The sequence below is a fragment of the Populus nigra genome, chromosome 18, assembly GCF_951802175.1.
Source record: "Populus nigra chromosome 18, ddPopNigr1.1, whole genome shotgun sequence".
Classification (NCBI taxonomy): Eukaryota; Viridiplantae; Streptophyta; class Magnoliopsida; order Malpighiales; family Salicaceae; genus Populus; species Populus nigra.
This window is the reverse complement of record NC_084869.1, coordinates 1,177,333-1,193,923: the sequence shown is the minus strand read 5'-3', so window position 1 is coordinate 1,193,923 and position 16,591 is coordinate 1,177,333. Positions and strand designations below refer to the sequence as shown.

General features: G+C 32.0%; 1 protein-coding gene and 1 pseudogene across 5 annotated transcripts; one reads left to right on the top strand and one right to left on the bottom strand.

The window, feature by feature from the left end:
- Nucleotides 1-2,424: 2,424 nt before the first annotated feature.
- On the top strand, nucleotides 2,425-3,576 carry LOC133678996 (fasciclin-like arabinogalactan protein 12; annotated as a pseudogene).
- Nucleotides 3,577-6,906: 3,330 nt separating this feature from the next.
- LOC133678219 (calcineurin B-like protein 4) lies at nucleotides 6,907-10,415 on the bottom strand. 5 transcript variants are annotated; one of them, XM_062100459.1, is made up of 9 exons: nucleotides 10,041-10,415; nucleotides 8,949-9,230; nucleotides 8,506-8,588; nucleotides 8,352-8,411; nucleotides 8,159-8,267; nucleotides 7,964-8,016; nucleotides 7,617-7,697; nucleotides 7,420-7,532; nucleotides 6,907-7,273 (listed from the first exon to the last, which is right to left on the bottom strand). In XM_062100459.1, exons 2-9 carry the CDS (start codon nucleotides 9,070-9,072, stop codon nucleotides 7,210-7,212), a joined length of 687 nt encoding a protein of 228 aa, XP_061956443.1. In that variant the 5' UTR covers nucleotides 9,073-9,230; nucleotides 10,041-10,415; the 3' UTR covers nucleotides 6,907-7,209. The 5 variants fall into 5 exon arrangements, with proteins under 5 accessions (XP_061956443.1, XP_061956447.1, XP_061956446.1 ...); XM_062100463.1 differs by having other exon boundaries at nucleotides 8,994-9,230; nucleotides 10,041-10,391; XM_062100462.1 differs by lacking the exon at nucleotides 10,041-10,415 and adding an exon at nucleotides 9,998-10,020.
- Between the last annotated feature and the right edge of the window lie 6,176 nt (nucleotides 10,416-16,591).

Genomic DNA, 16,591 nt, shown 5'->3' with positions numbered 1-16,591 from the left:
GACCAAAACCAAGTGTGTGTCTTTATTTGTTTTTTTTTTAAAAAAAAAAAGACACGACAGACAAACAGAATATTAGGTAAAACCAAAGTGCCAGTGGTGATTCACTGCCCGTACGACACGTGTATGCCTATACGACTATAAAAGTCAAAACGGAGCTTTTTGTTGGAAGATATATAGAATGAGGGCTCCGTTGATGTGGAGTCCTTATCAAATCCTTTACGTGTGCTAAGGGGGGGCTTGATCTTGAATTGACCAATCAAGGGTTGCCAAGTATCATCTTTGATCTTGAAGTCATTGTGTAAAGATTGGACCCACCATGGATAATTGTTTTGTTGCTCATTTATTATTTATTATTTATAGGAACATAAAATAATAAATAATATGCTTTAGACCATTCTCAAGTATAAAACTGACTTGCTAATAAAGATTTTATAATTGACTGCAAGAAAAAATAATTAAATATATTAAAATCTTATATCACATATAATGGGATATTATGAATTCTCTTGAATCACCGATACTGATTTTTTAAATTTGATGTTTGGTAGACAAATATATTTTAGACCATTCTCACCTTCATGTAAATTCTATGAATAAATTATTATTTTTAGTTTTCATATATATTTCTCTTTGTTTTTTTAAAAAATTATTATTTTAATATTAGTTAACCAAGGGTCAAATACGCTGCATAATTTCAATTCCATGCTCCTATCTGATTAATTGAAGCCCAGCCCACAGTGTCTTAGACAAGTCCAGTTCCCAAAAACAGGCCCATATATTCAAAGAGACGAACCGGAGTTTCTTTACTTTTCCAAGCCTACCAATCCTGATTATGGACCAATCCATCTTTAAGTGCAAGCCTATTAAGGCTACGATTTTGATACAAAAATTCAAGGAACAGTTGATATTAAACCCGGGTATACGACCGGATCACACGGGTTAATCCTAATTAATCTAAAAAAATTTAAAAATATTTGAGATTTTAATATTTTATATTAAAAAGTTAAGAAATAATTTATATGAATGTAAGTTAGATATATTGTAAATAATGAAGTTTAAAATAGTATTTTAAAATGTTTTTTTTTATCTCATATTAAAAAGATATTATCTTATTGTTTTAAGCTGAATTATTTAAAAAAAAATATTTATTATTCCATATTAAAAAAACATAACTTTCTTCTTGTAAACATAAAGTATATATATTAATAGGCTTTCAATCTCATACTATAAAAATAAAACTTTCTTCTATTGTTTATACAGTAAACTTTGATAAATGTTAGTAATTAATAAGAAAAAGATGCTAAGCTTATGTGAATAAGATGGGGCTAAGCAAGAGGAAAACATCTTATTGCTCTCATGAAAAAAGTGGACGTGAAAAAAAAAAGGGGGTTTATGCTCAAACCAGAATGACCTAACAAGTTATATAGTTTTCTCCGTACCATAGTTTTCAGACCTCGATGGGATCTTACCTTATTAAGGTCCAAGCTATTGGGTTGTCGAGTCAATCCATGGTTTGTTGGATAAACTTAGGTTAAAACTAAAATGGCTTTGTTTTAGATACAATTAAAGAAAAACAATGTTATTTTGGTTAAAAATTTTCTTGGAGTTAACTTGATTATATCTCACCCGGATTTAAATAAGTCAACCTAGCTGTTCGATGATATTTCAAGTGATATTGGTTTGAACAAATCAATGTTTAAAATGATTTTTTTTAAAAAAAAAACCTACCCAGATCAAGCTCAAGCTCTAAATCAACCAATCATGATTAGCCGGGTTTCATAACAATGTTGTGTAACAATTACTACACAACCTATTGACCCCTGCCGCATGAGGAGTGCCATGATTTCTTGCGAGATAGGCTTGATGGTTAACGACTTGCTTAAGTTGTGCAGTTTAGGTGCGCACAACAAGAGCTCAATTTTCCAAGGCATGAACAAGCCCATCAGGTACGTGTTCAAGGATCCTTGTCTAATTCAAGAAAAATAAACATGGGATCTAAAAGCCTTCTTTCTATATCATACATTAATTTGAAAGAAATTGAACCTGCTTGGAAATTTTATTTCTTGAACATTTATGACAAGCACCACCTTAAACATTTCCGAAACATGTTACCACAAACATTTCTGCTGCTGCAAAACATGATATATTTGGTAAAGTATCACAAAGACAGCTCTATGATTGACAAACCTGCTCCTCCTATCTGACACAGACAAGCATCATTTCAACAATCATGCACAACTTTAACACACACATCAAGTTAAATCTCCACCCCTCCTCCTTTTCTGCCTTTCCAAGCAAACTAGTGGCTGAAGCAGTAGCCATATCTCAAGTAAGATAAGGTGCTGGCAACTAGTTTATGCAACTAAAATCACACTTTGCACCTAATTTCATCCTCTTGGAAACATAATAAAAACCCTCCCTATCCCCTCTTTGGGACATCGAACACTTGAACAAGCATCACTTGCATAGTTGCATTTCGAACAATTGAACAAGTATCACTTGCGTAGTTGCATTTGCATTTTTGCAAAGCTTCCAAGCTGTGCAGAGAGCAAAACCTGAAAACCACAAAGATGAAGCACCATTTTTCAGTCTTTTTATTTCCAGCTATCCTTCTCTTGCTCCACTGCACCCAAACACTATCCCAGACACCTACAGCAGCACCAGCAAAAGCACCTGCTGCAGCCTCTGCACCTCCGCCAGCTGCGACCTCGTCTGCACAAGCCTCCCCGCCAGTTATGGTTCCTGTACAAGTTTCAAAAGGTCCTGTCAATGTCATTAAAATCCTCCAGAAGGCTGGCGGCTTTGCGGTCTTTATCCGCCTTATAAAATCCACTCAAGAGGACATCCAAGTATTCTCCCAGCTCAATGACTCGAGAGATGGCGTCACCATCTTTGCCCCAACCGATGGGGCCTTTTCGGCCATTATCAAATCAGGTGTTCTTAACTCCCTAAGTGATCATCAGAAGATTGAGTTGGTGCAGTTTCATATTATACCAAGAATTCTTACAACTGCTAATTTTCAGACTGTTAGTAACCCTGTAACGACGCTGGCAGGATCTGGTAGTCGTTTCGTTCTTAATGTAATAACCACAGAAAATATGGTGAATGTAACTTCAGGACTTACCAATACAAGCGTATCGGCAATTGTATACACTGATAGCCAGCTTGCTATCTATCAGGTCGACAAGGTGCTCCTTCCTCTAGATATTTTTGCCCCTAAAGCTCTTGCTCCTGCACCAGCACCACCAAAGCCTAAAAAGGATGATGGCGCAGAGAGTCCTCTGGTTCCTGAGGATACTTCCAGTGCCGTAAGCTGCATCCCGCTTGACTCTCTGGTCATCCTTGGAGTTGGTATGGTTGCTGCAGTTTTTACTTTGTGACCATGAAGTTGAGGACAAGGTATCTTGCGATGAGGTCACTTCTTCACCAAAGGTTCATGATTTTGCTCGATAGAATGAATTGTGATGTTCAAGAGGTTGTGCTTTGAATAATTGTCTTCTTCTCTCAAATTTGTTTGTGTTTTTTCAAGTTTGTGAAGAACCTTCCATTTAACTATGGTTTTTCATTGTTTATTCATCATTTTTTTTCTTCCTTTTTCCCTTCTTTTGTGTGTTATTTGGGATGGTAATTTATATTAGAAAAATAAATTCTATGCTTATTGTGCTTTATTTTGTCAAGATTACATTAATTTGGATTCAATTAAGCTTGCTTCAAATTTTAATCTCTAGTGTATTATATGAAAATTGTTACCAATTCCTTCGAAGAAAAATATCAGTACAAATAAAAACTCACCTGTTCAATCTATCTCTTTGATATGGAAAACGCTACCGACCACTTCAAACATATACGTTCTGCATGCATTTTCTACTTACGCGACCGGAACTAATATACAGCAGTATATAATCTGATGTGATCCTAGAAAACATAAGGCTATAGATGTTATGTGAATCAATAATTTAAAACTCAAGATGAAAAATAATGATGTAAAACTCAAACTCAAACTCAATTCATGCTTGGCTGCGTCAGCAAGTTGATCAATGAATCAATAGTAACCAAAGAGGAAGACTGAAGGTGTGTGTGAGGGTTTTAGAGGTAAATGAATGGAATTCATGTGAGAATAGTTCACCGCATGATCCAGTGGTTCTTAAGCAGACGCAAATTTTGGGGCTGTATAGAGAATAATCTTGACTTCTGGAGTTAGTTAATCCGGATGCAGGTTTCCTTTACGCCATTTACAAACTGAGTTCTCTGTTCGAAATAGAGAGGGAAAACAAGATCAGATACGCTAATGCATAGTAGAGATAGTGTACAAGGAAAGTCAGTGTACATTAACATATTGCAATATAGAGAGTGTAAATTGTGGAAGTGATACCGGTATTATTAGGATTTGAGGGACTATGCAGCTTATAAGCTCCAAGTCCCACCTTTTTCTTTAAAAGAAGCCTTTTTAAGATAAAATTCACCTTGAGACCGTAGGGATAATACCTCTTAAGAGGCCAGCCATATATTAGATTTGGGCTAACATCATCATTGACGCACTTTATGGGAATGTAGGCTATGTGCTCTCGACTCCCAAGCCCCTTGACTAGAAGGCTATGATGATACCAGCATTCCATCAGCTAAGAGTCGAGGACATAGGCAGCTCATAAGCTCTAGGTATCACCTCTCTCCTCAAGAGGTGCATTTTCAAAACAAAGCACGCTACGGCCCGAACAGGAGACAATATATCTTGAGGTACCCGCCATGCAGCGGGTTTGAGCCAATACCATCAGTAAGGAAACTGCACAAGATAGAAGATACTGCACAATGCAAGCCATGATCTAAGACATGCTTTAAGGATTAGATACAGTCTTAGTTAAAGGACTTGCTTGGAGCACCGAGTCTGCAGAATTATGTAAATTCTCGTAGAATCTGCAGAAATCCGCGACACAAATTTGCACATATCTGATCTGCCATCTTCCTTCTTCTCTTTGTTGCTAACATTTGGAACATGCTACTCACTTTAAATATGGTAGAGTCATGTTCTTTATAAGAGAAGGACTCTTCAACACAATGTACCTTGCACTCTTCAGGATTTTAAATTTCCCATCACCTTTAGTTCAGCATCACAAAATGCCAGTCAAGTAATCCGAAAGAGAGAAGAAGCATCAGATATTTCAATCAAATAATCATGAAAAAACAGCTTCGACAAGGCCAAACCAATTGTCACATTATCACAATCATCTCGTCGACATCATCTAATAGTTCCAGATCCGATTCTTGAAAGTTGACAGCACCATCTCCAATAACTATCAAATATTTTAAGTTGATGAAGCAGAACATACATTTGAAAAAACATAGTCGCTGCTAAAATCATTAGTTTTGGTTAAAAACACATCCTTCTTAGTTCTATTATTCAATAAATTATCAAACTATAGCCACCTCTGGACTTTGTGAATGTGAGATTATTATCTGAAAGAAAAGAAACACAGAAAAGAAAAAACTTTAAAACATCGAGGACTGTATGCAATGCAAGAGAAGGAAATGGTAAAACAAAGAATTGCAGTTCATCTCCTTTCTGTTCAATAAAACCAGTTTGTATTGGGTCATATAATCTGATAGAAATTAAACTGCAGAAAAATTCTCTCCTTAATAGTAATTTATTCAGGAGTATATATCTGCGAAAAGCTTTGCGTGAGTATCTTTCAATAATTATGGTTCAAATGACCCTATTTCGAAAAGCTTGTTCCAGGGCGCACACCGCTGTATAAGCCTAACTTGTGAGCTATTTCAGTAATAATTATTCCTTAAGCCATGTGTTCATAGGGGTTAAACTCACTTCATGTCCCTGTACCATGTCGATTTGGTTAGATCAACTTCTTAATGAGAAAAAGGATAAAATTATCATCTGCATTGGACCATTTTCAACCTCTTTTTAGTAGGATCAAAACAAGTGTCGACATCTAATTGGCCTGCAATTGGTCAACAGACACCATTCAGTCTAAATGCTTCAATCCATGTGGTGAAGGGGTCAATTATAGCCCTTTTCATGTAGAATGGTTGATCTGATTAAATCGGTACGATACAATGATGTGTGATGATTTTTATCGTGTTCATATTATTTTTCATTTTGATGCTCCGACTCTCTCATTCAATGATAGAAAATGCTCCATCCGAACCAGTAAAAGATGTCTGCAACGAATTCAAGGAATTGATGGCCAAAATTTATGGAATTTTGGAAACAATGATGCATGTGCTGGTGTTTCTTCAAATGGATGCTAGAACTGCCTCAGCAATTATGTCCACCTTTCTAACACAAGTATCCAGTTAGCAATTTCCAGCACAAAATACACAAATTTTAATAGAGCTTGCTCGATACAACATCTGCTGCTTTACAAAAAAACTCTTCGGGCTTGTTTCTCCTCAAACGAATCTGTTATGAGAAATTTCAAAGCTGTTGCTTTTGTGGCTAAGTGAAGATGAACTTAAAACAGCAAGCTATGCTGCCATGACTACTACACAGATTATCTCAAGGAATGTGAAGGTGAATTGGCAAGCAACAAGGCTCACATTATGAAACTTACAACCAGAATCCACCATGCACGCCAGTGCTTAACGTTGCAGATTTGCTCATAACCCATCTTCAACTTGTATCTCCTGATCAGCCATAGCTTAATATACAAAGATATGCAAGCACATAACCTTAATAAGGTTCCATTGATGGTTTTTACAAGCAAGGTTTAATCCTTCTTTGATCTGGCCTGTTCAATCTAAATTATTTTCTAGTATCTCACAAGAAAAATCTGAAAGAAAGGACTTCTGCATATCCCTTTTCTCTAAAATAAACTTTTCCTTATCTTATCAAGCATGCTTCAAATTTTTATTATATCATATATAAAACATGTTAAGTGCTAATTCAAAGAAAAATACAGGTAAAAACACACTTCTTATACATTTTATATATTACATTGCAAAATTTATGATGCAGTAATGCAATGTACCATGCAAAACGTGAGCCAAACTAAGCTTTACCGTTTTGCATTGGAAAAGTTTACGATGGCAAATAAGCTGCACCTTGTCGATCAGATCTTGGCTGCACTTAGGAGTTTGTAACCTCAAGTCTGTCTAGCTCTTGTATTGACATATGTGAATTCAAGCATCTCTCAAATAGAGTTGATCCAAAATGAGCGGATTACCTTTGCTAGAAATGACGTGATTGATACCTTTCTGCTACACTTCTGAATCTTCAACTTCAGTACTTAACACGAAGCTGGGAAATGCCAAGGTTATATCCCTGGAAAGAGAAAAAATTGCAAAGCCTAAAGTTAAAACACTTGAATTGCGGAGTTACATTCTATATTGATCTTACTCAAGTAATAAGATGTAGGTGCAGTGTGCCTGTGCACAATTTACAAAATGAGTATGGAACTCGCTCCTCACTTTAAATACGGTAGAGTCATGTTCTTTATAAGAGAAGGGTTCTTAGACACAAATTCCTTCCACTCTTCAGGATCAATTTTTCCATCACCTTTTAAATCTGCATCACAAAATGTCTGTGGAAAAAAAGGGGGGAAATAGAATAATTAACCAAACAAGAATGAAACAAAGGAATTTGAAACAGCAGAACCAAATTGTACCTTGTCAACAATTGTTTCAACAACATCATCGGACAGCAATAGATCCGATTCATGCAAAAGTGCCAATACCATCTCCTTCAACTGTTTAATAACTTCAGCTCATGAGGTAGAATATACATTCGGAAACACACACACACACTGCTGGTAATCATTATTTCCTTTTTTCATCAAATTCCCCTTAATTATCTCATGGTATAAATTGTCGAATTTAGCCACTTTCTGGAATCATATATTTTTACCAGAAAGAATAAAAAAGCAAACCTTAAAACATGTCTGCAATTATCAGCTTGCTGCGTGTTATGGTATGTAAGAGAAAGAAATGGAAAGAGAAGAATTGCAGAACTCACCTCCTCTCGCTCAATGAAACCAGTTTGCCTTAAATCATATAATCTGAAAGTAACTGCAGGAAACTCCCCCTTGATTAGTAAATTATTAAGGAGCAGGTGCAAAAAACGGTTAAGTGACATGCAGAAAAAAAAGTGTCTTTGTGTCTGAACTCAAGCCCCTACTTGTATATCATCCTAGAGGAACATTAGGCTTACAATGGATCTTGTCTTCAACTGGTGTATTTGGATGAAAGACACCCAAAGATCGAACGAATTCTCCAAACTCAATTACTCCATTGCGCTTGACATCAAATAAATCAAAAATCTGCAGAAGTGAAGCAAAGAGATGCAACTTAGAAAGATGGAAACATGACATTGCTATATTATACGAAAAGGTTGCACTACATACCCTGTCTGCGAAAAGGTTCCTCCTGTTTTTGTTCCTGAAGAGTGCAAGCTGAAGTTCTTCCTGATGAGAAGGAGACATTTAAATGAGATCACACATGGTATTAATGAAGTCATGATTGTAAACATAATTAGATCAACATCCTTGGATTATATACCTTGTGAATAAGCCCATCATCAATGACTGAACTACTTAATTTCTTAAAGAGTTCGTATAAAGCCTCTACTTCGCTAACAGTAACTGCAATAAAAAAAAAATTAGGAACAGGATCTAGCTGAAACTCAAACTAATGATTAGGAAAAGCAGCATTGTTTTCCTTTCTTTTCTTTTCCATGACAACATGACTTTTATGCTTCTTATGCCTTTCAGTGCCAATGGATTTGTCATTGTTGTAGTGACCAACCACACCTAAGGTTGGATTCACAAACCGTTCCATGTACTACTCTCTAACAGACTCAATTTCATTTCTGACAACTAGTTTTAATCTGCAAGATTGTGGGTGATTACAAAAATGTCCTAATATAACACAAAAGGCAACACTTCTCAAAAAATAGCTGGAACACATTGAAGAATAGCTAGGAAGTAAGCAAGGCAGCTTACAACTAGGATGTTGCAACAATGAGCCTCTTGAAAATGCATACTCACAGGGTGTTTCAGCAGCAAGTACCGTTGGCTCCTCGTACCCCGGTGTCTCTTTAGTTCTCTTTGAAGGGTAGCAACCCATGAAGACAACCAGCACCAGTCACTAATAAAATTTCTTGGAAATCAGTGGGCTCATGCCAATTGAACTATTTGAAAACACCAACTGGTAATTTCACAAAGTGTAGAGTGATTGGGGACCGAGCTTGATTATCTGCAGCCTTTTCGCAGCTCAAAACCTCTCTGTACAAGAGGCCAAAAAAAAGGCATCACTATACCAAAAGGTCGTCACGATTGATACCTTAAGAAAATGATTCTGGCATTTCAAAAGCAAACTTTTTTCCTTTCATTTCAGAGAAACTTGGGAGTTCAAGCACTAACTAGGGGTGAACATATCTTAGAGCAATTAAAAAATATTATAATATTAATTGTTTTCCATAAACGACGCAGGAAAACAAAATGTCTTCATTATGTGGGACCACAGGCCTACAACAACAGCATGACCTGATTTGATTTAAGATCTCAAAATCTTTATTTTCTGGTATATTCCTCAGTTTTCTCAGAAACCGAAATGGGGAAGCGATGAATCTGGTCAAAATGTAATTTATCACTGTGTATTTAGTTCAAAAAAAAAACTTTTCTAGCGCTGAATTCAAAAGTTAGGTTATGAAAATCAATTTAGTCAATTCTCTACCAAAAATGAAAATGAAAGATTCTTTCCATGTTTCAAACTTATGAAACCCAGAAATCTCGTCCTTTTTGGTTACTGAGAAAATGTAGAAGTGATAAAGAAACTCTTGACTCTAAAGAAACAACCAAAAGAACTGCATTAACATATAGAAAGTAGAACCTCCTCCCTTCCCTCGATCTCCTCTCACAACAATCAGAAGCAAGATTCAAGAAAACCCAATAAAGAAAACATAGACAACAAAGGAACCAACCAACCAAAATTCCATTATATGCACGCTTGCCATGCAGCCAAAACAATAAATAAGAAGGAAAAACCATACCCTAAAGAAAGATTTCTGCAACGAAAGAGGAAACTATACAAACCTTTTGCGAGTGTCTTGTGTAATCTTGGAAAGTCTGAAAGACAGCACTTTAATCTGTCCTTTCTTCACTGTAAAGTTTTCTTTATAGGAGGAACAGCATAAGATATTCAGGATCTTGTGTTTCTTGTAGCTTTAGCATATAACTTCAACAGCTTCCCTCTCTTTTATGCATGATTCCTGTCTCTGTCAATGCATTTATTGTTTTAGTTTTCACCCATCACTCTCAGGTCCCCAATTTGGATGCATTGCATCTTTAAATTAAGGGAAATAAATAATATCACAACATGATTTTTTTAAAGAAATAAAATAATTGAGATGTGCATGCCAAATTTCCAGGAAAAATAAAATGTGTCCAGCCCCACTGTTCCTAGCCTAGTTATAAACTCTATCACTCTAATGGATCAACCCGGGATTCCGCTAATCTAAAGTTGGACCAGTCTAAATTAAGAAAAAAAACAAAGAGTTTACTAGGTCTAACTTAATTAAAATCTCGAATTCACCTGTAACCCAATTAAGTAGGCGTAAAACTCAGTTAAATACATGCTAATTCTTTTTTATAAAAACTGTATCAGGCTAGGTGATTTAAAAAAAATAGATAAATTTATAACTAAGTGATTTAAAAAATAATTAAATCAATTTAAGTTAATTCTCTTAATATGAATTAGATTTTATGCTGAGAGTGCAGGTGTGATAAAGATGGTTTTTTAAAATATTTTTTATTTTAAAATATTTTAAAATAATATTTTTTTATTATTTTTTAAAATTTATTTTTAATATTCACATTAAAATTCAATAACATGAAAATATAGTAATTAGAAATTAAAAATAATATTTTTTTAAAAAAAGGAGCTTTTTATAACTATAGTTTATAGAGATCTCTACGTACCATACCTGATTTGCAGCCATCGAGAAAAAGCTGTTGACAAGACCTGATCCCGTACAGTATATCAAACTCAAATCACGTTTTTTTCATGAATAAATTTTAATTTAAATCTTTGAAAAATAATATTTATGAAAATATCAAACGCTATTATTATTATTATTATTATTATTATTATTATTATTTGGATGTCTTGAATATCTATCAGCTCGTTTGACTTCAGGGATGGAGTCGGCAGACTGTCATGTTTTCTTGTTCGTCGTATAAAATAATGTAAAGTCAGAACTTTGAATGTTTCCTTACGCCCACTTCTGACTAGATGAGGATGCAGATATCATTCATTATTGGATCATTTCCCCCTTTGCATGAACATTTAGCACTGTTTGTTTGTGCCGCTGTACTTCGCTTTTTAATTTTTTAATTTTTAATTAATTTTTTATTTTTAAATTATTTTAATATATTAATATTAAAAATATATATATATATTATTTTAATGTAATTGAAAATCAATTTTATTACACTGTTAGTCTCCAATGTCACAGCAAAAAGCTACTGATATTTATTTAGAAAAATATTGATAAAATTCAAAAGCATCAGTCACCTCATATTTTTATGTTTGAAAATGTTTTTTAATTGTAAATCATTAAAATAAATATTTTTATTTTTAATATTAGTATATTAAAATTATAAAAAAAAACATCTAAAAAATATTAATTTAAAAAACATTTTATAAAACATGATGAACCATAAAAAATCAAACACTACGGGACTGAAAGTGATGCCTAGATACTTACAGATGATGTGCTCCAGATTGCAGAGGCTAAATACCTATAAATGAATGTATGTATTGTTTTTATTTATTTATTTATTTATTTATTTATTAAGAAGAAATTATCAGTTTGAACCCTTATACATTTCATCCATGCCTTTCTTTTTATTTCGGATGTTAATGATATTATTAAAATTAAGGGAATAAATCTATATCTTTTCTTAAAACTATATAAAACATGTATATTAAAGGGTTAAATTTTATTTCTTTTTTTAAAATATTTTTTTTAAAAAAAAGTTAAACAAATTCAAAACTCAGGATTTTTATAGTGTATGAAAATGATATCTAAAATATAAAAAAAAATCATACAAAAATATAGGTCACCAAGGTTAAAAAAGATTAATACCTCAATAAGTATTTACGATACTTCCATGGAATTTAGAAGTTACGATCTTCTTGTGTTCCATTTATACCTTTGATTTTATTCAATATGTTTATGATTTTATTTAGATAAAAAAATAAAATAAAACTTTAAGCTCTGACTTGTTACTAATTAATTATTGCTTGGACTCCTTCATGTCATCATGAAAAAAAATATTAGAGTCAGTTTTTTAAAATTTAAATACTCCTAACATGATTTATTTTTTCATATGTGATTTATGAAAAATAATATTTAAATCGTGATAGTCCGGAGTCATTTTCTTATCAAATCATGAAAATAAGAACCTTAATCTTTGATCAAATGAACATCACTTATAATAATTTTTATATCAAACCATCATTTATTATATTCGTGATCTAAGAAGATCTTAATTCAAGTCTTAGGATTTCAATTTTGAATTGTCATCCAAATCATGTTATACTAATACATGAGAAAAAAAAAACCTAGTGTATTATTATTATTATTATTTAGCAGCTTTGAAACAAAAGGCAAGAAGGGTATGTATTCCACTCGTGATCTTATCCCGTGTAAGATGTATTTCCACGTCAACTTAGTGTATTCATATGTATAAATTTCTCTAGATATTTTTCAAGATTTTGATAGTGCTTGGAAGTATGATAATAATTGGTTTTTTTAAGTATTTTTTATTTAAAAATATTTTAAAAAAATTCTTTTTAGTATTAACAAATCAAAATAATCCAAAAATATAAAAAAATAATTTTAAATAAAAACAATTTAAATTTTACCAGTTTTCATTTGAAATACAATACCAAACAGGACTTCAACTCAAAAGGTCAAGAAACAGAGCTAGTTTAAGGTGAAGGAAGAATTTGAACAAAACTATAAATAGGATTTTTTAAAATATATAATAAATATTCTATTATTATTATTATTATATTAATAAGTGAGTAAATTCTTTAATTCATTTCATTGATAAATATACTTTATTTATTTTTATAATTTTTTATTCAATGAGGGTTTTGGTTATTAACCTCAAATGACCCTAACCAATAAATCAAGCCTTCTTGATTATCAAACCACCCTATTAGGATTGCTTAGACAAGAATATATATTAAATCAAATAAATTAATAAAGGGACTGTATATGACATCTTCATTACATTATTTAATTTCCAAAGTCTAACTTCTAAAAAAATCCGAAGATCAACATAATAATAATAATAATAATTAAATGAATGACAACAACATTATTAATAGAAAAGGAAACTCAAACGCATCTTGATATGGACATTAATTTCTCAAATAATTATATAAGAGCACGACGGGCTATATATGGAGTGCAGTCTATAAACAAGAACTTGGGTCGTTGTTTAGCTGATTTTATAGCAACATCATAAGCATCTGACTGCCAATTCTATAATCAGCTAGCTGTATGAAAATATATTTGGGATGATGGTTTTAAAAAAATTAATTTTTTTATTTAAAATTAATTTTTTTATTTGTTTTTATTATTTTAATATGCTAATATCTTTCAAATATTTATTTAGCAAGTCAAGTTATGTACTTACAAGAAATCAGTCAATAATACCTCAACATAAGTGTGCAAGAAATTATCAAGAATAAGCTTTTTGAGCTAAAAAAATTATTTCTTTTAGATATAAAAGATCTCCGTCCAAGCTGTACACATGACTTTCATCGAATATAACTTTTTTTAAAAATAGTTTTTTAAAAAATAATTTTTTTAATATATTTTTAAATAAAAAATATTTTAAAAAACAATCGCCTTGCGCACCGTCTAAATCTAGCTAAGCCAAAACATACACATCAAACTGTTTTCTTGCAAGTTTTGTTAGCTGAATTTGGATAGAAATTCGATCAAATTAATCACTAAATTATGTTTGCTTAAACAAAATCAAGTGAAGTTGTGTTCCTTGCACAGCTGGTGTCAACTTGTGGATGCCAAGTTGTTGTCTTATTGAATTAAATAAGAAGATTTCACGATCAAACTGATGCCAACTTTTAAAGATTTCCTTCGAGTTTTTCCATATTTGAAAAGGTTCAGCCACTTTGTGGTTGATCTTTCACATCATTAAAAAAATCATAATTTTTTTATCCTCACCTAATATATATATAGAATGCGCCATCTTGTTTATACAGTTTCCCCTTAATTTTTAGGGGAAAAAAATCAATCGGTTAATCTATCCTTATATTATGAGTTACTTTTCAATAGGGTAAAATAATATTTTCCTTGAACTCTTAAGTTGCATTGAAATATTTGCTTCCGAAAATATTCAAAGATCAAGGATAGCAATAATTAGCGGTTTTCAGATATTTATATTATATCTATTACTTATCAGATAAAATATTTAAAAATTCATATTTTATCTATCAGATCTCCATTATTCAACTTCTATTTATTATTCAATAAAAAAATAAAACAACAATATATATATATATAGAGAGTTAGATTTAGATCGAGTGTGATAACATCCCTAACTTATCTATTATCTATATAGAGTAATTATCTAAAAAAAAATCACTTATTTAGATTTGTATGAGTGATTAGTATCCGCTAAATTTAGATTAAATTGCCTTCATCAAGGATTGAACAACATATTTTATAAATATATAGGGCTCCAATGTGACTTTGTGAAAACTTTGAAGGGCTACGACCCCTTTATGATGCAATGTATAATGTGGATAGGGTTGTTAATTGATCCTTAAAGTTTTACAGTTATAAATTATAGATAAAAAAATATAGGGTTCTCAAACCTAAAATTACTGCCTTTAACTATAAAGAAGATTGGTAAAATTCTCTTAAGAAAATAATCTATTTTTAAAAACAATAAAAATATTTTAATTGGTAAAATTCTAATTAAATTAAAATTTCTAATCTAAATAGAAAAAAACCCAATTACAACAAGAAAAAAAAAACATTAATTTCTAGGCTAAATTTAGATATGTTCCTGAACGCTAATGAAGTTATCTTCACAAGCTTGTTTGAAGTAAGGTTTCAGAAGACTGTAGTGAAATTTTAACTCGATTTAATATTCGAAACAAAAGTTACAACTCCTTTTTTTTCCAAAAAAGTTATTTAACTTGTCCGGACAATATTTCACCATAGTCTCATGCATGGTCTATACCTCTACTTCAAATTATTACGAGTTAGAGCCATGAAATGTACACGATGTTGCCTGCTACTTGCTAGCTAGCAATCAATAATGCCATGAAAAAACCAAGAATAAAGCGAGAAACATGATCAATAGGAGGAGGGGTTCCACCCTAGTGAAAGTTGCTTTCCTGTTCATAGAACAAAACTTGTCTCATCGCTTTTACCGAACCAATGGAGAAGCTTCTTCTCCCCAAAATGATAAGAGTTTTGATCTGAAAATCTCAATTATTAGATGGGATTTATTGTTACTTTATCAAAGTAATGCTTTTTCCCCACATTAAAAGTTGTCAACAACAGAATTCGATAGCTTCTGTTGAGTCACGTTGTTACTTTTTATTCCTTTTCTCATTATGGAATAGTCCATCCCATCAATTCTTAACCCCCCCCCCCCCCCAAAAAAAAAAAAAAAAATTCTAGTAAGAGATGGTTTTACTTTATCTCTTTTACAAAACTTTATTTAGGTTAATTCTAATCCCAATAATATCATTATGGGATTGGTTTATATTTTTTTAAAATTTATTATTTATGAAGTTATTTTAATTTTATAATTTAAATTATAAATTTAATGGGTTAATTCAGATTAATAAAATTAATACTAATAACATCTTAAAAAAAATCAATCCAATCAGCACCAGCTAATTATCTATTATTATCTAAAATAAATCTCATTTATTGTTCCATAAATCTTGTTAAGGACCGAGTTGTCATCCACTCATGCGGATGTGATTCACATGAACAAATGATCTCGAAGAAAAATTGATATCAACAACCCAATTTCAAGGGTACCATTTCTACAATCGGAAACTGTTTGCAGCTGGTTAGAATAAAGCAATTAGAAGATATAGGTGAATCTCTATAAATCAATGCCCTTAGTAAAATCAAAATTTATTAATTAATTAGGATATTATTTAAATTGAAATAATATCTTGGAGTTGGAGTTGCCAACAACACCTAAATAATAGTAACTAAATTAGTATATAGGATTAACTTTATTTGATGCTTAAATCTGCATTTAACTAATTAGATCTCATATTAGAATCATATATGTTAAACTTGGACGGATGAGTTGATATTAAAAATTCATGATTTAGATAATGTTATGAGCTGGCTTTCAAGTTAAATTAAAAATGATACTAATCTTATAAAAATTAATTGAGTACATAATATCTAATCCAAATCTAAGTATAATTTAGAGAGGTTGAATCAATTTAGCATGTTGTATTTTTTTAAAAAAATAGACATTGTTGCTTAGGTTCGATCATAGAAAATTAATAAAGAGAGAATGTTTTTCCACTCCCGGTCTAGATAAGCTATTGGAAAATTTTTTTG

Excerpts from the sequence above, each read along its gene's own strand:
- LOC133678219 (XM_062100459.1), bottom strand. The coding sequence starts at position 9,072 with ATGGGTTGCTACCCTTCAAAGAGAACTAAAGAGACACCGGGGTACGAG. Across the intron at positions 8,268-8,351 it reads GGAACCTTTTCGCAGACAGG|ATTTTTGATTTATTTGATGT; the intron begins GTATGTAGTGCA and ends TCACTTCTGCAG. Across the intron at positions 7,698-7,963 it reads GTTTCATTGAGCGAGAGGAG|TTGAAGGAGATGGTATTGGC; the intron begins GTGAGTTCTGCA and ends GTTATTAAACAG.